The 22,290-nt window shown below is 42.2% G+C and overlaps 1 protein-coding gene across 1 annotated transcript in view; it reads left to right on the forward strand.

Annotated features, from left to right (window-relative positions):
- Positions 1-2,622: 2,622 nt before the first annotated feature.
- Positions 2,623-22,290, forward strand: part of agps (alkylglycerone phosphate synthase) — a 39,524-nt gene continuing 19,856 nt past the window's right edge. The window contains exons 1-10 of the mRNA XM_080786114.1: positions 2,623-2,830; positions 9,497-9,586; positions 11,310-11,400; positions 11,490-11,610; positions 11,866-11,940; positions 13,070-13,141; positions 13,448-13,527; positions 15,672-15,752; positions 17,244-17,369; positions 18,457-18,565. Of these exons, the coding sequence (XP_080642240.1) occupies positions 2,643-2,830; positions 9,497-9,586; positions 11,310-11,400; positions 11,490-11,610; positions 11,866-11,940; positions 13,070-13,141; positions 13,448-13,527; positions 15,672-15,752; positions 17,244-17,369; positions 18,457-18,565 (1,033 nt within the window). The 5' untranslated portion in view covers positions 2,623-2,642. The remainder of the gene's footprint in view (positions 2,831-9,496; positions 9,587-11,309; positions 11,401-11,489; positions 11,611-11,865; positions 11,941-13,069; positions 13,142-13,447; positions 13,528-15,671; positions 15,753-17,243; positions 17,370-18,456; positions 18,566-22,290) is intronic.

Here is a 22,290-nt window from a genome sequence, read left to right on the forward strand (position 1 = left end):
AGGAGCACTTAAGTACTTGCTCTTGCACCTATGTGTAAATATCCTCACACTGGTGCAGCCCACTGTGCCACTGCGTGAAATTACACTAAAAAATACTTTTTTTTTCTCTCTCTCCCTCAAGCGCGTTCATGAACACGCGTTCACGTTTGGCAGCTCCACGTCGACATTCTTCCAGCTGCAGATAGTGAACTGCACAGTACTGAAAGAAGAAAGGTAAAAGCGGCATAAGGCACCTTACAGTTAGTATAGGCCTACTGCAAGTCCACAGACGAACATCAACCGATGTAAAAACAGCCTTGTGACTGTTAGATTATAACGGACAAATACTTTTCAGATAGCTTTTTCTTTTTGCATTTTATGATCCATACTATTTTCCCTCGTGCTTGGATTGCAGCTGGTCACTTGCGTCTACCTCTATCAGGTACAGTATAAAACACAACTTCTCTTTTTTACATATACAAATATATTGTCACAATAATGACTTGAACATAGCACTGTTTGTTTCACTGCCTTATTTGCACTTTTTAAAAGTTGTTGCCAATAACTGCTGCTGAGTTAGCAAGTCTCCCCACTACCTTTAAACATACAGAACTCAATATATATATCTCATTTTGCATGCATATGCTTAAGTTATAACGTTTATTCAAGTTAGGGGAGAGTCCATTCTCCATTACTCAATTCAGAAAGTTGTTAAAGTTCAACAGGTATAGGATAATCATATACACAAGGCCAGGGCATACTACTCTTTGAGTAAGATTGAATACAAAGTAAAATGTCCAAATGTGCTTTTAAGAAGTCCACCGATTAGAGACACTGACCTAAATGTTAACTTTATAGCATTGAAGGTGATCATTGTTGAATTAGTAAGCATATGATATATGGCATGCTCTCTGGTCAACTACAAAACCATTTTGTTATCTAATTATTAGTAATTGGGGATAATGTACTAAGAATCACTAGAAGATGTACAGTACCTTAACTTGTGTATATGGGTCAAGTAAAGACTTGTCTCACATTCAGTTATTAAAGTCAAAGCATTCACGTTTTGGTGACTCAGTGTGAAGGTTGAATTGTGACAAGGTTGAGTTGAAAACATATTGCTTACATAATAAAGTTAAAGTTGTCTATGGGGTTCAATAAAAATGAGGAGTGTTTTGTTTTGTGTGCATTATTACAGGTTAAAGGAGCACTGAGTCGTGACTCGTGAGGTGGCAATGGCCTGCACAAAGGACAAACCAATGAGGTGGCACTGACTTTCCAAATAAAGTTCTGTGATACGCTTAGACTCTAATTGTTTGCAGTCAGTGCATTACAGAACTTTGTTTTGTGAGTTAATACCTTGGCCTGTGGGGACAACACCTGGAGTCTGGATTACCATCATTTCACAACATTGATATAGTATGATTTCTGTCAAGTTTGAATGTTTTGTGAAATAAAGATAACAATAGCCTGATTCAAGTGTAACAAGTGTTTCTTGCAGGTTCTATACTGGTATTATAACGATGGTAAATGGCAACCTTGCTGCATTTAATTGATTTATAAACCTCTGTATTGCATCATTACTGTGTGCCATATGGAAACAGTAGTCATACTGGTCACGTGACTCTGTGGAGGTGAGGCAGAAGGTAAACAGAGAAGTGAACGGGGTTAAGGATTTGCTCTGCTTCAGACTATTCAACAAATAAAATATAGCCCAACATAAAATTAACCTTAATTAATGCTCTTAGTAATAAGTTTATCTCTGAGGGATGTCTATCTATCTATCTATCTATCTATCTATCTATCTATCTATCTATTATAAATATGGTTCTTCTTGGGATATTGCACCAACTGTACATAGAAGAGGCCAACACTCCTGGATCACACGCAGACCACACCTCCTGCTGGACTCATTGTCATGTCTCCTGGATTTCCCCTGAATTTGGTATCAAAGTCCCACAAGTCACCATAACACAGGAACTTACATCCACTATAGGGCTAGGCTATATTAAAACGTTTCTGGGGGAGGTGATTGCAGTGCATGTAATCATGTTGATGTCCACTTAAATAATGAATGGTTATTATTAAAGATGGGTCTTACATTGTTTCAGTCATCAAATCAATTTCTGTGGGCCTACGTTTTGCGTTTTAATGGCTGAAACTGTAGGCCTACCCATCATTTTCCAATGCTAGTATAGCAAGCCTGATTCACCAGAACACCCGAAATTACAGTTTCATAAATGCTATAAGGCTACAGTTTAATTATAGCACTGCCACGATGCAAGGAGAGCATTGCACAGCAGGACAGACAGACAGACAGACAGACAGACAGACAGACAGAGCTTTGCACATTTCAGTAGTAAAGTTGAGCAAGCATACATTTCAGGATTAGATGAAGACTAGTTTATATGGTGAATTAAATTCTAGGCGAATTACATCATTATAACATCAACATTCCAAACTGAATGGCACTTAAATTGTGGATTCGATTTGAATATTTTAGTATCATTCACACTCGCACATCCCAGTAGATTTGGAGTAGCCTCGGAAACCTTAAGTAGAGTATGAATTGCAATGCATGACGGGACACAGTATGAGAGTACCTCAGGCCAGTACGCTAACCTCTGACAGACGCTCCCTCCCTTCACAAACACGGAAGCAGCATGGCGTCAAACGGCAGCTCCGACACCGACAGCCAGCGGATCAAAGCACAGCAAAGACTGAGGATCATTGCAGGACATTTACAACAGAGACCTGTGGATGGAGGTTCGGCCGTGGTAGCCGTTGAGTGCAAGGCAGAAGAAAACAAGCCAAATGTCGCCAGCAGTACGAGGACAGTGCCAAGGAGGAGGTAAAGAGGAAGCGGTGGATGCAGATGTGTGGAGTCTTTAGCACATCATTTATCAATTAGCTCTAACGATTCTTCATCACAAGTGTGATGTCATGCATTGATTCCGCTTGTCCCCTCTTGTTTCAAGATGTTGCGACTTGGGACAGCTCGGTGCACAAATCGGTTAGCCTTAGTTAGCCCGTTAGCTCAAACACAAGTGACCATTCATCCACTTTCACTGTGAAGTGGGTGCGGCTGGACCCCTTGCTAACGTTCAGTGACTGTCAGTGTCGTTTACCGATGAATATCTAATCTAACGTTACTCACCTTTGTTACTTTGAGTTTGAAATTGTGTTGCTGCTTAGCCAGTTATGTTTCATCTTCTCGTTCTGTAACAGATACAGAGTAGCTGGTGGATTCAAGTGACTTGCTTCATCTTTGCAATTCCAAATTGAACTCAATAATAGACGCATTGATTGTTTCTCAGTCAAGTGGCAGTTCACAGACTGGCATGTTATTACTACTACTACTACTACTACTACTACGGGTTATGTGATATTCTGTTAATTATTTATATCTTATTTAGTAAATCAGTGCATCTACTATTGCTTTTAGTAACTATTTGCACATCGACGTGTGTTTATTATAGGTTTTATTATTTAGAAAATTCACTAAAAGTTTAGTAGGCCTAAAAACTTTTCCATCTTTAAAACTGATCTGAATCTGATTGGCTGAGATGGTGGTCTGACTTTCAACCTATGAGGCGCTTTTTGAGGGGAAGAAGTGACCACGCTGCACTGACATCTAGTGTCAGCCTCGGATAAAAGTAAAGAAACAGTTTCATTTATAAAATAACCTATTTAAACACAGCTGGTGGAATAAGGAATTCCCATTGTGAATTGACACACCTTGTTCTGGTCGACATGAAATTCTGATATTAAAGTTAAAAAAAATGTCTAGATACAGTCTATTCCACCAAAATGATTTGGCCCATTTTATTGTGGAGAAGGCTGGATCAAGGGCCCATTGTTTACAGTCGCCAAAACAAACTATATAATATTTTGAATTGATTATGCTTTAGTTCAACGTTCCCCCCTTTTCCCCCCTTTCTTTATGTGGTGTTCTTGTTGGTTTGGTGTTTTTTGTAGCCTGATTCACCAGTTTAGTGGGGTCTCTACAATGTAACCTTTAAGTTACATTCAGTTGATATATTCTTTTGCATACCGTAATCTGTTGCCTCTGTTATGAGTTTTGCATATTTTGGGAAGAGTTTTAGAAATTACAAAAAAGGGAGTTAGAATGGGGTAGGGTAAGCTTGCCTGATTGAGTCATCATTATTAGAAAATGTGCCCACTACCCATTGCTTGAATACTTTATTAGTCAGTTAGAAATGTAAACCGTACAGTCAAACACTTAAAGGATATCACTGAAAAAAGTCCTTGCAGTCTAGTTTCCATTCAGGTCCTGGGTATTCAATTCATAATCATCACATGAAAAAGAAAATGTAAATCATCACAAACGATAATAAAAATCACACCTGTGTGAACTGAGCGGTGCAACTATATATTTATTGTTATAGTTAGTAGTTACTGTACTGTGCTGTGTAGCGTACTGTGCTCTGTACTGTACTTTGATTTGAAAAGACATGTACAGGTTGAGGAAAAAGGAGTTCATAAACTTCATAAAGAAGTGGGGGGTAGTCAGTCACTTGACTAAGGGAGCGATCATTTCCTCTCCTTTTGGCCTGCTGAAAGGTGGATTTTCAGGCCTGTTTTAAAGGATGCCAGTGATTTGCATTTTTTGAGGGAAGGGGTCAGGGCATTCCAAACTTGGGGTGGTGGTCCCTGGTTCATAATCAGTTGGACATTTTAAACCCCCATTTTAGTACTGGGAAGCCTGATAATTGACCAGTTTACTGGGGTCTCTAAAATGTAACCTTTGAGATAATCGGAGTTCCCAGAAGTTTTTTTTTAGACAAAGTTATTTTTAGGGGCTTTTTCTGCCTTTTTTGATAGGTTGAAAGTAGACGGGAAATGGAAAACCCTACGGCAAAGGCCATAGGGAGTCGAATCCGCGGCATGCCGTCAGGCTGGCTCAGCAGCCTAGGGCCTGACTCACACCTTTAAAACAGACTGATGCATGAGACTTATTTACTGCAGTCGAAACACAGCCGAAAGCCGTACAACACAAATGTTGTGTCAAACCATGTGACTTCCATTGGAAATGCATTGGGGCAAGATGTAAACAAACCCTTTCATACATCTAGCATGCATCAATGTTGTATGCTAGATGCGAAGGTGTGAGTCAGCCAGTCAGGCCTATGTGCCTGGACAGTTGAGCTAACCGTCCGGTAACTAGGCGTGTCTTTTTTAATCAACTCTCAAAGTTGCATACGGTAATCTGTTGCCTCTGGTATGACTTTTGAATATATTCAGTGGTCTCTGGTTGTTTGAGACTTTCAGTATTATTGTTTTGTTGTCTGATGAACCCATAGCCAATGGTTGACATGCTACAAATTGCTACCACACTTTTCACTGCAGTGCTTTCTATAATCATGAACTTGTTCTTTTTATGCAGTGCTTTGAAACTCTGTTTAAAGTGAAAGCAAGCAATGTTGAACTAGTTACCGACTACTGTTGTGGCACGTCCTATAAGGTGCTGAGACTTTTAAGGATGGAGTACTGTGATTTCTGTAAAAAGAATTCATGTGATTATGAGGCGACAGTACAGTACTTCATTGATTAGACCGTGGTGTGGTTATGTGCAGGGATGTCTTCCCTTTGTATTTAGGGTTTTTTCCTGGAGGCTGAAACCTTGACAGTCAAATGTGCCAAGAAAAAAACAGTGAAACAGCTGTGGGTGCTGGTTCAGTTCAAATGGATCACAACTCATCACCACCCACCCGGCAAACCAGGCATACTTAATTAACTGGTGGCAGTGTCCACATAAAAACATCATTTTTACAGTCATTATATAATAATACCTGAACATGTTTTAGGGTGGAAAAATATCACAGCACTCCATCACGGCAAGTGTGAAAGATACATAATGCTGCACTATTATTTTTAATTGTTTTTAAAAATAGAATTCCTATCAATGTTAATGAGCAGTGGAAAAAAATATTTTCCAAATGTCAATATTCCAGATCTTGCAATCACTTGACCTTGACCTGTTCCAGGTCGTCACAGTTTTGGGATAAAGTTGCAACTAGTTGTGTTGCAAGTCATTTTTTGACTGGGAAACTCATTCAAACTAATCTCTATCTGTGTTGCTTCCCTATAACCAACATTGAGGTTCACTGTTGAACTGTCAGCACCGAAGTCTGACGTCAATATCGGCAGAGGGCGCTGGGTGCTAGGTCCACGGGTTCATGTACTTTTTATTTGCATTGTAATCCCCATAGGTGGATTTTAGATCGCCTCATTCACTCATGGATATGAAGAATCAACTGACTGAGAAAACGCTAAATGTAACTGCTGTTGAATTAGTTAAAGATGGCGTGCCGTGATTTTTTACCCACCCTAAAACATGATCATCAGGTCTTATTGTTATAAAAGGATGTATAATATTTTCAAAAAAAGTGTACAGTATTTGTTAAAATTGTTTTTATGTGGACACGCCCACCAGTTCATTAGGTATGCCTGGTTTGCCTGGTGGGTGGTGATCCACCTGAACTGAAGCACCCACAGCTGTAGTTGTATGATAATGGGGGAGGGGTTAGGGGAGGGGCTGATAGTGTGGTGTCACTATATGTAATACTGTTTATTTCATTGGCCCGTTTGACTGTCAAGGGTTCATTCTCCAGGAGGAAACCCTAAATACAAAGTGACTACACTATTGCACATAAAAACGACTCCAGGGTGTCTCATGAAGTACTGTCACTTCATAGACGCATGAAAAACTGGAAAAATACAAAAATTGTTGCAATCCATCTTTAAAATGCTTATATGAGACGATTTTAAGATGACCCCATGTTATTCTCCATAGAGAGAAACTTCCATGAACCAGGGGATAAGCGAATGACGTCAGGACTTCGGTGCTCTATTAACCACCACTTAAGGCCTATGTTACTTAATTGTATGGCCTAGATAGCTTAGCTGATTTACAAGTTCGCAATTCGTTGCAATGTGATGAGTTCTCAACTTGTACATTATTACAGAATTTGTGGTGCTGGGGTGGATACTAGAACGCTCGCCCGAAAACAGTCACCCCGGGCGGACAGTCGGCAGTACTGCTCAGCCTGGTATTCCTAAACGTAACTTAAGTAAACAATGCATTTCAATGGGATTGGAGTGTTTTATTTGCAGAAATCTGCCTTTTCTGCCTTTATTGATAGTTTGAAATTAGACTGACTGGAAATGGGGAGAGAGATGGCCGGGAAGACACGGCAAAGCGGGTGGGATCGGGAGTCGAACCCACACCACGCCGTCAGGCTGGCCCAGCAGCTTAGGTGCCCGGACGGTTGAGCTAACCGCCACTTATTTATAATCTTATTCTTAGTAAAACAAATACAAGAATTCAAGAACCACCCCACAGAGCAGTTGGCGAGCATTCCAGTAAGCATGTTTTTAAGGTGAGCATTCCAGTTACTGTGTGTTTGTTAAGGGGGGCATTCCGGTTACCGATGGGGTTAATGGGAAGTGTAGAGAAAATGTGATATCAAATATCAACAGTGCGTGCACGACTGGAGTGAGTCACAACACTTAAGTTACACACACGTGTACTCTGTCTTTATATCGGTGACAATAAGACACAGTCAGAGAGCGGGACTGCCTTTTTGCTGAGCCTGGGAGTTTATGGTCGCTGATGTGGTGCTTGTTTTGCAGGTTAGGGTTAGGGTTAAGGTTGTATGCATAGGTTTATGCATATAGTTTTTGTGAGGTTAGGCATAGTTTTTGTGAGGCTATATTATAACCCCGGTCCCTGCCCTACTAGTAGTAGCCGACGCTGTATAACAAGCGCCGGCTACTACTAGTAGGACTCTCACGCTCGGCAAAAAAGAGTCCCGTCAGAGAGCCTTAGATCAGGTCATGACCAGCAGTATGTGACTGATTGGTAATTAGTCCTACACCACTATCCCTGTCCATGGATAAAAGTTGACCATACATTCAATGCACCCTCCGTGCATTTGCTGCCCTTTTGCGTATAAGTTCTGTCAGCACCTGTGCCATCTCTGACAGGGCATCATTGGAAGGAAGGATTCATGAAAAGTATAATTCAGTGTGTCTCTGTTTCTGCTCCAGCCACTAATTTATAGTGAACTCTGCAGTGACGGGGATTAATCTTTATCATTGCTTTTATGCCACCATGATGACATCCCATCCTAAGTGAGTCATGACTTATGGTCTCTCTCTGAGCATGCTGGTAGTGTTTCTTATTTGTGCATGTGCAATCTAGTGTTTATAGGCTATATTTAGCCTTCCCCATTTACATGAAAGCAGGCATGAAAAAATGGTAATACAGTGCCTTTTTTAATTATAGACTGTCGTACATCGGTGTCACTCACTGAAGACCGGTTGCTCGGCAAGCAACACCATTGTCTGCTTTAAGTTGCATAACGCTAATATTATGCAACAATTAATTAATCCATAAACTAATCAGCTCTAGCATACTTGTTTATTTACACTCTGTGTTAAATCCACGCTCCAAATTTGACTGTGGCAGTGGCCTTATGATCCATTATCATTATTGTTTCCCCCCACTGCAGGGCTAGTGGGTGGTGGTGGTGAAGTGTGGATTAGGCTAGCCTAGCTATGTTGTTTGCTCAGTTTTAATGTGCCTCTCCCGCTCCTGCCGTTAACGTTGCCATGACAACAGGCTGTGGTTACCAGCAGTGCTCTCTAAGTCTAGGGTTTTTTCAGACGGTATACCATATTCCCTGCGAGACATGCGCACGTTTAGGTTATATGCTCGGACATGGTCAATGGATGAAATGATTAGCAGACAGTATGCGCTTTTTTCCAAACACCTTGGCACGGTATACTACGTATACGGTAGACCACACCACTGGTTGCCAGCGTGTGGAGCTCTGTGTAGTACAGTACCTAGCACCATATTCCCTGGATGCTAGCTACTACACAAGTGTAAACTAACTAGTTACTAGGTGTAACTATCTGCAACCTCACAGACTGTACGCTTGCCAACTAATAGCCATCTCTGCCACAAGGGAATGGAATGACTCACAGCCAGATGAAATGAAAATCTCTGGAAAGAGTTATCAAAGATTCAGATTTTTCTTATTTTTTGCATATTGATTGCCCAATGTATTTTGAAAACTGTTTAATGGTAGTAAAGGTCATGGACATTATGTGATTAGTTGGTACTTTGTACCCATTTTTACTTTGTTGACTGGGGTCCCCCAGTGGGGTCTTCTACCCTATACTTGGTCCCTTAATTCTTTGGCCTCTACACCAAATATCATATCATATATGTTGAGATGCATTATTTGAATGTTTGCCTATTATAACCTTTCCAGAATAGGGTTCACGTGGTCAAAAAGGCCTGTTAACCAATGACAACATTGCACCGTAGCTTCAAGCATGCCTACTGATTATTCTCCTGACATTATTGACCTCCACAATAGCATCTTGTATCATTTTCACTTCTGCTATTATTATTCCATGCCTCCGCAACAGTGCCAACTGCATGAGCCATCATCTTAACATTGCCAATCTTTCTTTCCCACAGGCATGAGGTTATGAAATGGAATGGCTGGGGTTACAGCGATTCTAAATTTCTCTTCAACAAGAAGGGTCAAGCTGAATTCACTGGCAAAAGGTAGTACTATGCTATTACATATATATATACACATTTTTTTTTTTTTTTTTTACATGTTTAGGCAACAAATGATTTAGGAAGACATTAATACCACATCATTGACTAACATTGTTAATCTTATTTTTATGTGAAAAATGCAACCTTGTTGACTGTAACCTTATTCCAGGCACACATTTACTGCATTTCCACACTAAAGTACTAGCAGCCAGCCAGGTATGCAATATACATTTTCAGAAGCCACATTTCCAGCTATGATGGTGCTGAAACCACTGCTCTTCTCCTACACACACAAGAATGTGGTGCTACTGCCATCTAGTGGTTGGCATTTGAATTGATCATTGTCAACTGAGAAGGTCACTGTCTGATTGTTAGCTGGTCTTCTATTCTGTTGCTAACAGCAGGATGGTGTGCCCCTTAGCCCATTCATACACTTTAAAATAGATGGAACCTGTTACTAACTATTAATATATCTTTAGGAGCTGTTATTAAACATCCCCTCCAGAGCCAAGAAGAAGTTTTCAGTTTGTGTCTATGTGGGTGTGCAAGGGCTATTTGTAGTGACACGCAGTACAATCCTCTGTGTGATCTTAGATATCCTCTGTGTAAAAATGGACCATGATTGCCTAATATCTGTTGACCTGTAAAGAAGGTCCATTTTCCACTCTGAGTTAAACTAGCACCAAGGCTTTTACTGTGAAGAATTGGCTTCAGTTAACAATGGTTCCAGAATGGATCGCTCTTTTTATTTGGCATCTTCCGTTCTACACCTTTTATCTCTGTCAGCAGCAGAGGCACCAGCAGAGATGGGTCTTGTTTTTGTAATCATGATGTATGTTTTCTTGAACAGACAGGCCTGCCTGTCAGGCTGCAAACACAGGGATCTGATACACTGTGTGCCTGACGAGCTGCATTTTGAGTAATACATCAAATGGAACAGGATGTTGCAAAGCAAATAGATTCCCCTTTTTTTCTTTTACTTTTACTTTTTATTTTGTTTAGCTATTGACCTAAAACGGCGTTTTAGCGTTTTTATGCTCAGGCCATCTCAACTGAAGAGCAACGTGGGCCACATTACAGTAGCCCAGGCTGAATGGAAGTGAATATTCTCCTCCGCCTCCTGCCTCTCCCCTTCAGCTCGCTGTGACAGAGGCTGTTTTCATTATAGGGCGTGCTTCATGGTCGCTTGGACAAAAGCAGACAACAGTCCCCCTGACGGGGTGGCCCTGGCTGTGCCAGCAGCTCAATTACGCAAGGGCTGCTCCGAGCTATCGCACGGACGGCACCGCCGCTGATGCTCAGCTCTGCTTAGCCAATAACCGCACACTCCATTCTTATTAGACACAGGGCTTCGACCAGTCACACACTGAAACATTTAGCAAGGGAATTAGAACATATGGTTTTGTCTTCGTGCAAGCAATAACCAGCATACAACACTAAACTTGATTGTTTTAAATGTTGTCGTAGGGCTGGTGATATGGACAAAATCTAATATCACAATATGTTTGACCAAACATATCAATATTAATATTATGATAATATCCAATTATTTTTTGTATGTTTTGAAAAAATAGCAGTTATGTGAACTTCTGTAAATCGCCTTGTTTGTTTTGGAAATCTTTGAAAATACTGGACGCTGTCTATTCTAATATCATGAGATCAATATTATTGATTGTCTCGCCCTATCTTGTAGCAACATTTTTGTTTTGTTTCCCACATGTTCTAGGTATAGGGTGAGTGGTATGATCCTGCCTAGTCTGAAAGACTGGTTTGAAGGCACATTTGGAGCCAGTTTACAGCATAAATCTCCAGCAGCAGTGAGTGTAAATCAGGCTTATTCCCTGAATCGTCTGTAAATCACAGCACTAGTTAGTTAGCTAAGCTTCAATACCTTCTTTTGTTTCAGCCGGTTCTGAATGCTAGTGCCATATCGCCTCCCATCCTTAACGAGGCCTTTGTGGAAGATATAAATTCCATGGGTATTCCCTTGTCCCAAGATGTAGAGGACCGGGTGTTCCGGGCCCACGGTGAGGCATGCTGGGAAGGGGCTGGTCCAAGTCAAATCCCTTTGATGCCGTCACTCATCAAAAATAACTCATTCGAGATCAGTTATTTTTGTTGAGTAACACTGACTGTTGTACGATAAAGTAGAAGTTCGTTTTAAGAGTGGCGTCACATGTAGAGACTTTACTCCATAATTATTAATGCTACTATATAAATCATTATGTTCAGATTTGTGTGATTTCTTCTTCTGTGATCCTTGATTATGGATTGTCCTACAGGCCACTGCGTACATGAGATCTTCGCTCTACGTGAGGGGAGATTTGGCCGTGTTCCAGACCTCGTCGTGTGGCCAAGTGAGTTCAGAATCTGTGTAATTTCTGTTTTCTATTCTTTGTCTTATTGTTGGACCCATTCTCTTCTGCCACGCTACACAGTTGATCTCCCTGTTGGCTCAGGTGATTTAAAGGGTTTAATCTCTGCAGAGGCGAGGGGATATTAATATGTATGAGTGGAGCCTTAATAAGAAGCGTCAGGGGGAGGACGGTTGACACCCAATACTACACATTCTGGCCCAGCACAGTTCCACCCATGAATTATGATCCTGAGATTGGTTTGCTGTCGTTATGGCTGCCACTATTTTATCATGCAAATGAGTCTTGACTAATGGCTGAAACTTGATTAGCAGACTCCAGAATGGGCAGGAAATCACAACTGGCTTGCCGACCGGAGAAGGTCCCAATTGTGTTTGTTTGCATTTTATTTTGGGTTTTTTAAGGCTATGCACAACACACATGCACATGCAATTTCACCTCCAGTGTAGCCTGTAGTTTTTGAGATCTGTAATTTGCATTCCAGAGTAGTAGCTCAAAGTCTGCTGTATAATTTTAGAATGGGGGGGTTACTCTGTTGAACTGTAATCCACAGGCTACAGCCTTGTGTTTAATTGGACGGCAGAATGTGTTAGAGTGGAGGCATTTCTCACTGGCTCACAAAGCGCTTGAGGCTACTCAAGCACATCCATGTAGGTGGATACCCCCCTACTCACCAGTCCAGTGTGACTGGATGTGGGCGCTGTGATTGGTCCAAGTACCTTCATATTGATCCAGCACATCTCACCCCAGAGACCTTAGCTTCATGCTTTCTGATTCCATCTCAAGAATGAATGCCTCAGGCAAGTCTCAGCCATCGTTGCCTTGAAGCTTCCCTGCCTATCTTCTTGTCTTCTGACTTTAATGGCACTATGCATGTTTATTGTCTTCCATAGTCTTACTGTTGTGGGTCACTTTTCCTTTGCTACTTGTATTAGTAGTACTACTTGTAATTGAATTGGCTTGTATGCAAGTATGATGTTGGAGCAAAATGGCCGACCTGTCAATATGGTCCAAGTCAATGCCACTGTCATGATTTGTGTCACGTGATGGCAAATCTTATGCAATGTTATTGCTGTGCTTCACTACACTACTGTAATGCATACCTTCACAGACTGCCACAGTGATGTGGTGAAAATTGTGGATCTGGCATGCAAACACAATGTTTGTGTGATTCCCTATGGAGGTGAGTTTCTGTTGTGGTTCCAAAAAGTTTTAATCATTATATAATAATGTGTAAATGTGGTTTTACATGTTCTTTATCACTGTGAATGTAAATATTTGAGCTTTCGTCTGTGTCTCCTCCTTAGTGTTTTCTGAAGTCACAGATATTATGAATGCTATCAGCTAACGGGCTATTCTATTGCTTGCAGTGCCATTTTATAAAATACACCAACAGATGTCAAATTAAGAAGCCCTGTTGAAAAATGCAGCTGGTCAAGTGATGAATATTTTATATTGTCAGTTTGTCACACATTGTTCTTTTAACCAGGAGGAACCAGTGTCTCTAGTGCCCTAGAGTGCCCCCAAGAGGAGACCCGCTCAATTGTCTCTCTGGATACCTCACAGATGGTAGGTAATTGTTGGACTGTATAAAATGCACCAGTTGTGTGAGGGTGTGCACTGTGCTCACCCCATCACCATGGAGACGGTTGTAGCATTTTTAAAATGTTCCTGCAGGTAGTGGAGCTGTGAGAACTAGTGTGTTACTCCATGTTTTACGCTCGACCTCCTCACTGTCGGGTGAAAAGAAGCGTATGGCTACTCCATGTGTAACGTAGAAGATGTGATTGTCTCTACGCGTGCCGTGGAGTCCGGGGGTGCTTGAGGGCTGAGGCACCAACTGACACAATGGGCGCGTTCGGAAATAGCGAGTGCTGGGGGGGGCGGAGCGGAGGGCACCCGCTGCCATTATAAGAACTTTCCGCGCCTGCTCTACGCTCTCCCCAGACTGATAGTGGGGGTTAACAGGGTCAGGGACAGTGATGTGTATTGGATAAACGACTAATTGGAGAGGGAAAAAATGTAGAATGTAGAATTAAACTTTTATGACTCAAATGCTAGAAATAAATATTAATATTTTAAATTGCTCTCTATTGCTTTTCAACTAATTTACACTTGCAGTCAAAAGCCATAGACAGTTTGCTTCATTATTCATTTTTCACTGTCTGTATCTGAGGTCCTACATTTTGTTATACAATTGTTGTTGAACCGTTGTTTGCCGTACCATTGTGAATGCGACGGTTATCATGCTTGATGATGCTCCTGTCATTGGCCAGACCTTTTGTTTTGTTTGCAGTTCCAACAGTTAACACAATGCAGTCAGACATGATAAAAACATTGTACTAGTACAGTATAGCCCTTTGATCTGGCATGCAGGGACATGATATATAATGCTGCCCGGATACTGGCAGCCGACCAGTTCGGAAGGAGCTGACATTGACACCGGTGACCAGAGTGCTGTGTCAAAGGGTCAGAGGTGAGACAGTTCCAAGGAAAGCACATGAAAGCAGGAACATGGCAGGAACACACTCTTTACTACCTCTGGCGAATAATTGATTGCAGGTGTGAACCAAGCTCAAGCTGTGTAGGTGTAGGCCTCGTGCCCAACGTCTAATATAAGCGTGGTTTCTGTGGGATTGAATGTTAAATGGGGGTTAACCTTGAGGAGCCTAACTTGTGTCACCTCCCCACCAGCCCATCTGCCCAAAAAACATGTTTGATCTAATTCGCTTAAAGGTGCTTTGAAAGCTATTTTGTGGTTGAAACAAAAACATTTTGGTAAAAGGTTAAATCCCTATATTCCGCAAATCATTGGTATTGACTAGAATGTTTGTTCAGTAACTGGTCTCTCCAGCTCTTTAGTAGAAATAAAATAAACATTTTCAGGTGGGACACCAGTTCCATCCAATCAAGGATCATTTATCAGCTTGTGGTTTAATAATTCCAAATTTGTCAGCATTTGTTTCATCACTTGCAATTCAATTTGTTTTGTATCCTGTATGAGTTCTTTCTCCTGATTGGAGGAAATTGGTATCTTGACCTGAAAATGTATTTTCAGGTCAAGATACCAATTTGTAGATTACTAAAGAGCTGGAGACATGGGAAGACCCCAGTTACTAAAGAGCTGGAAACATGGGAAGACCCCAGTTACTAAAGCTGGAGACATGGGAAGACCCCAGTTACTAAAGAGCTGGAGACATGGGAAGACCCCAGTTACTGAACAAACACTAAAGCAATTGTATAGCTATTCATGTTATTTTAACAAAAGAACAATCACTTGACAGTTTCTTCCTATACAACTATGTGTTGATCAACTCTGAGATTTGTACACTCAGAGTTAAAAATGGATACTGAGGAATATACACTTTTAAATGTTTTGCTGTATAGATAAGGCCTCAGTAACTAGAGAGCAATTTAGGACAGTAACTTAATAGGTGAAGGCATTTTTAGATTGCAGAAGACAGCATTGGGAATCTACTGTCAGCGCAACTACGTTTTCATTAATATCTGCTCCTTCTTCTAACCTGTATCAGATGGTTGGCCTCAATGGCTGCTTTTCATTTTGGATAAACTCAAAAGGCATTCTCAAGGGATTTTCTTTTATGTTCCTCTGCATAAACTATGTTGGCTGAGGCCTGAGTAATGAAAGTTTATGACCTCATCAGTCATGTCTATTTTTTTTCCCCCCTCTTTTTTTTGTTGTTTATCTGCAGAACCGCATATTGTGGATTGACGAGAAGAATTTAACTGCCCATGTTGAGGCTGGCATCGTTGGTCAGGATTTGGAGAGATTAGTAAGTACTATCCGAAAGTATCCGTCACCATCCAAATTTCATACCGTACATTATTAAAGTCTGCGCAATTGTGCGCCAATGAGTATGCTCTGTTTTTAACCACTTGAACCCTAGCATCCCTATTCTGGGCAAGTCATATTAGGGGAACATTCTTCAAAAATAGCAGATCTACAAGTTTGCGACATTGTAAATGTGTAGGTCTGCTATATTTGGTGAAGAGCTGTGGTGTGGGGGCTTATTGTAGACCTGTGTGGGTCTCCGGTCAACTATATAGGGTTTAAGTGGTTCACTATATTAACACGCTCCAATCAGCTCTGTGCTCAGTGGACCCGACGGCGCTCCGTGCGAGGAGCAGAGCACTGAAGGGTAGAGATTAGAGATTGAGGCAGCGGCTGTGAGCAGATGGCACCATCAAGCTAATTCAGAAAAATGGAGAAGGCGTTTGATGTAGAGGAACGTGTGAGCTGCATCTCAAACAGTCTACCTTTTGCGTTTTGTCGCCGGGACCTTTTTTTTTTGATGGAGCAGATGGGTCTGCATTAAAAACTGCCTTCCAGGGGAGTGGTGCAATGAAACGGCGGCTGACTTTCATCTCGTGATCAATGCCCCTGGCAGGGGGCTGGGAGGCTCTGATACCCTGAGGTCTTATTTATTTATAATATGGCGCCTGGAGATGTTGCCATTCTTCTGGGGGTACCTCTTGCTTGATAACCAAGCAATGTTGTCGGGGTCCGAGTATCTGTATTCACTTCGTGGGAAAAAGTACATTTGACATAACCACTCCATATTTAAACCATAGTAAAATAAATATCCGATCTACAAGCTCAACAAAAATTGGGGTGACACTGTGTGAGCTTGATATTTTCTGTACTTTATAATTTGTACTTTTAAATAAAAAAAAAAAAAGTACTCCAGTACTTTGACTGAGCAACATTTACTTGACCAGGAGTATTACTTAATTCTCTAGTACTGGGGACAGTGGGGAACCACCACTGCATATTGCTGGTGTTGTTGGGTCTTTTTTTATTTTCTGCTTCACTGCATGGAATCCCAAAAGCCAAGTCCCACCTCACAAACCATACTGCAACTCAGCCATGCCAATACGTTTCTCTCTGTACACTCAAGAACGTGCATGCAAAGACCAAATATTAATCATCTATATTAAGTGTATGGCCAAGTACTCATGCACAGAGATTTGGACAAGACACACCTAAAGTACTGATCTTTCAGTTTTACTTCTGCTCTTATGCTCTTATATTGCTTTATTTTAGTCCTGTCGTAAAAATCTATGATGCTATGAAACCAGAGTTGGGGCATTAATGCATAGCGAATATACTGTATAGTCAAATTCAACAGCAGAGTTGGACCTGTCCCCCGTCCCCTCGCAATTAAAAAATAAATGTTCTGGTTCCACACGTCATCATGTCTTCATCTTTTTGCTTACTATTTGAACCTATAAGTATAAACTAATTCTAGCCCTTCTCTCCATAGCTCAATGAAAGCGGCTACTGTACAGGCCATGAGCCTGACTCCATGGAGTTCAGCTCCCTGGGCGGCTGGGTGGCCACCAGAGCATCCGGCATGAAGAAGAACATCTACGGCAACATTGAGGACTTGGTGCATAACCCTTCTTTTGAATTCTTCCTTAACCACTTGAACCCATGCATCCATATTCTGGGGGGGCATGGCAGATCTACAAGTTCATGACGCATAACATGTGAGCTTGTAGATCGGCTATTTTTGTCAAAGATATTTGGTGTAGGTGGAAAACTGAGGTCCCAGTTCAGAGTCAACTCTGGTCCAATTTACTAAGTATTACAGGACATAACGGGTTTTATTCCATAGTGGAGAAAGATGGCATTTTCTGAGCAAACCACATGTGGAGTTGATGCTCAACACTAAAATCGGTTGCATTCACACATGTGCCACACAAGGGTTAATATTGTGACATTCAGGTAGTTGTGCTGTGAATCAGGATTGGGGTTTAAAATGTTAATCTTTAACTGGTGTATTACTGGCGGTATCTTGGTGTCCTCTTAGTCATTAAAACAAGAAATGATCACGTAGTGATATTTGTCAGGTGAAAGAAGCGCTGTCTCTGTTGTGTTCTCCCTCCCCCCATATTAGTATGACTATTATTTTAATGTTTGTGTGTCACAACCTTGTTTGCGTTGTTTGCGTTCGCGTCTCCGTTTTTGTTCCCATATTGGTCTGATTATATTTTGTGTCACAACTCAAAACTATGTTATGTTTGTGTCACAACTCACAACCTCGTGCCTCGCAGCTGTTTGCGTTCGTTTTCCGACCTGTGCGTGTTTCAATGACTGTTTTGTTGTTTACATTGGTTGCACTGCGCTGTTGCAGCCGCATTTGGTTGGAAGTTATATCGAGTACGGTACTAGTTACATCGATACTCTTCCTTCCCCGTTACCCTGTGAGTGTGACTGTGATCATGCTTCTCTGCTGCGTTGCTCTGCACTGTCTGTCTGCAGCCTGCATGGCTGCCAGGGAAATTTGCCTCTCCCCTTCCCATTTGCAGGAGGGCAGCTTTGCCGTTGCTTGGTGTCCCATTGGCCAGAGGAGCCAATCGGGTTAGGCCGTCAGTATGACTAGGGCTAGAACAGGTCGTCTAGTTTTCATGAGCTTTCATTAGTCGGGTGGTTTCACCTGACGCAAATATTTTTTCTGTCCTGTCACCGCTCAGGTGATCCGTGTGAAGATGGTGACTCCTCGAGGAGTGATTGAGAAGAGTTGCCAGGGTCCACGCACGTCAATGGGGCCAGACGTACACCACTTCATCATGGGCTCCGAAGGTTTGCTCATTACTGATTTTTCCTTGTGACTTTCACATCTGTGTGTGTGTGTGTGGGTTTTTTTTCTTTTTTTGGATTGGGGGGTAACAGCAGGAGAGTTCTCATGCTGCAGGCCTGCTTAACATTAACCAGCACTGGTGGAAAAGCACTGCAGCGGGGTGTTAGGTACGAACCAGCATGTGTCCTCCCCACTGCAGTGCCCTGTCCTTGTGAATGCCCACAGAGAATACTGCCATATGCCAGGTCCCCCTCACATAATGAGGAGGTGCACACATTCTTGGCATCGCCATGTTAAACAGCTGCGGATTACAAACTCTATATTCGCCCAACAAAGCTCAGCAATCTGCTCACGGACTATGGTGGGATTTCTGCAGAGATCTCCATTTGTACTCATTAGAATTGATATCAGTGGATACGAAAAGCACATCTGTCGATAATTTCCAAACTGGGTGCATTTAATTATGTCATAACTGCACGCATAAATTCTGGGATTCAAACTGTGATGACGGTATTGCCATGTTCAAATCAAGTCGCAACTTTTTATTTTGAAGTTTAAAAAATAAATGGCATTTGGAGTGCTCGAAAGTGATTATTGGGGAGTGGGGACTCAAAACATGCAACAAATGAGGAAAAAACCCACCATATGTAATATATCTATAATAACCATATACTTTATATAGAGAGAGAGGGAGAGAGAGATAGAGACAACATAAACCTGTGGGAGGTGCAAGTCTAGTTATCAGGCATATAAGAGAGAGAGGGAGAGCCACTCAGTTCACTTCACACGGGTGTGATTTTATTTGCATAACTTAAATTGATTAAAAACTCATTTGTGGTGCCCTCTGTTGGTGTGGTTGAGAATAACTAGCATGCATAGCTGTTGGTGAATCCCATAAGCAGAGTTTTATGTTCGGATAAACTCCCTGAATAATAAGTTCCATGATAGGCAGTATCTTCTGCACAAGACAGTTTGTTACTAGCAGCCATACCCTCTCTCTGGGACAGTTATTTTGTCTGTGAAACTGAACAGTCTGAGGAGTTTGGAAAGATAAAGACTGGCTGTTTGTGTCTCGCCCATACTGAAAGGGCTGAAGGTTGTGGAAGGCGAGAAGAAGGGACAGGACCACACATTTCTGGGAGGGTGTGTGCTCCCGGGAGGCCCACTAGGTGGATCTAGAGGTCGCCACACTGCTGGGGCTCGTTATAATTATCTGCTTCTTCACCCCTGTACCCCCACCCTGCAGTCTGACAGTAGGCCACCGCAACAAAGCACAGGGCCCAAGTCCTGCAACTACGCTGTGCATGTTAGTGGAAGAACACATGCGCTTAATCAGAAATTACTGCGAAACCACTTGGCATTTCTCATTCGCCACACGGCAGCCACGTCTTGCCTATCTGTGACCTTGAAATAGCCTGAATGCAAAGCACTTTCCTGATCCCCTCCTTTCCACCATTTGTTAAAAGGGAATGATTGGAATAATCAATAATAATCACTCTCTCTCTGAAAGTTCTCTCAGGTGTGTGTCACTTGCTCATCCCCTGGTTCACGGAAGTTTTTCTCTACGGAGAAAAACATAAATAAACAAACTGTCTTGGTGATATTGTCGGGGAGGTGTATCTGTATGATACAGTCTGTTTCTAGGGGAGGTGTCTCTGTATCGTATGATACATTCTGTTTCTAGTGAAAACGTAACTAATTCGGCAGCAGTAACCTTATCCTTTTCTCTCAGTTGATTGTTCATACCCATAGGAGTGAAACGGCCAGGATGATTTGTTTATTAGTCAAACACAGTTCTTATGAGGCGATCTAAAATCCCTCTATGGCAGTGGTTTTCAACCATTTTCATATCAAGGCCTATTATTTATTCGGCATTTGAGCCACGGACCACCATTTGATGACATTTAGCCTCTCGGGCCCAAGACAATATTTTGTTGTTGAATAAGATTTAGTGCACAATTACATGCTGATGTTGGTATCATTAGGAGAGATAACGGGCAACATAATTATTTTACATTTCTAATTCTGTAGACTACTTGTAAAGGAAGTAATGCAGGTGTTAAAAGAAATACAACTCATGAAACGGGTTCATTTGGTTTCTTTCTTTAAGTTCTTGGTAACTTACCAACTCTCCATTTAGCTGGGGACCACCTGGAACCCTGTCAACCACTGGTTGAAAAGCCATGCCCTATGGGGATTACAATACAAATGAAAAAGTACCTGAACCCGTGGACTTGGAGCCCTCTACCGATATTGACGTCAGACTTTGGTGCTCTATGCCAGTGGTTCCCAAAGTGGGGTCCGGGGACCCCCAGGGGTACCTGAGGGAGTTCCAGGGGGGACCCATCTATTTTGTTCATGTTCATAAAGTGCTAAAGTGTTTAAAGCAGTGGTTCCCAAACTTTTTCATGTCAAGGACCCCCAAATTGACACTACTTAGCCTGTGGACCCCCATTTGAAAAGATATGCCAGTAGACGTCTACATTTAGACGTCTGTATACATTTAGACGTCTACATTTAGACGTATACATTTAGACAGTGCCTCCCCAATGCCTCCCCAGTGTCCCCCCGAGTGCCTCCCCAATGCCTCCCCAGTGTGCCCCCCGAGTGCCTTCCCAGTGCCTCCCCAGTGTGCCCCCGAGTGCCTCCCCAGTGTCCCCCAGTGTCTCCAATAGCAATACAAGAGCAATAATACAAATTAATCTTAATGTATTAATCTTATTAATTAATTAATCAAATTAATTAATTAATCAAAATTGTGGCCTGTGCCCAGCACCATGCCAAAGCATTTTCCTGCAGGAAACACTGCTTGTGGTTGTAAATATATTGTTATCCGTGTTGCGAGGATGAGGGGGTACCTGGAAAAATATCTACCCCAAAAGGGGTACCTGGTCCAAAAAAGTTTGGGAACACCTGCTCTATGCTATGTGAAAGTGCTCCCTTTTATGACCAAGCAGTCATCTGGTGCGACATTGTTCCCTGACATGTTTGGTAGAAGGTTGTGTGTGTTCCTAACTTTGTCTTCCTTGGGTGCATGTGTTTGGTCCGACGTACTAACAGTCCTACAGCCTTGAGTCCGAAAGCCAAACCTAAACCTAACCTCACAAGAAGCCACGGGTTAGTTTTAACCTGCGGAGCCACGGGTTATTGTTAACCTGTCGCGCATTTCGGGAGCCACGGGTGAGTTTTAACCCGGGCGGCCGTATGTCGGGAGCGATGGTGTTGTCTGACTAATGCCTGTCGGACTGTTGGTACAGTATGTCTGACAAACCTATGCCCCCCCGTTCCTCTACCAGGAGGTCACATGTACAGAGGAGCTCCCTCGTGTTATGTTCCCTGAACTTCCTGTCCTTGCCTCCTTGTAGACATATGTCTCTCACTCATTCTCCTGCTCCCTCACACTCCATCTCTCTTGCTCCTCCTATACTCTCTCATTCGCATTCTCTCTCTCTCTCTCCAGTCTACACTCTCTTTCACCCTCCTCTTTCCCCTCCTCCTGTGTGTAGCTCCTCCCCTATAGCGTGAAGACTAGTCAAATGATGCCCCCGAGAGGAGCCCTAATGGCGTCACATGTTTTCTGCTGGGCCGCTAGAGAGCAGCATGTGGCATGTAGTGTCACGTTCGAGGGCTCATTAACAGGCTGACGAAGCCCGCTAATGGAGCTGGCTATGTTCAGCTCAGATGTGTCCCTGTGCAGGAGAACACTTGGTCCAATAACAATAAGGAA

The sequence above is a fragment of the Protomyctophum bolini genome (assembly GCF_963924005.1).
Source record: "Protomyctophum bolini genome assembly, chromosome: 16".
NCBI classification, from domain to species: domain Eukaryota; kingdom Metazoa; phylum Chordata; class Actinopteri; order Myctophiformes; family Myctophidae; genus Protomyctophum; species Protomyctophum bolini.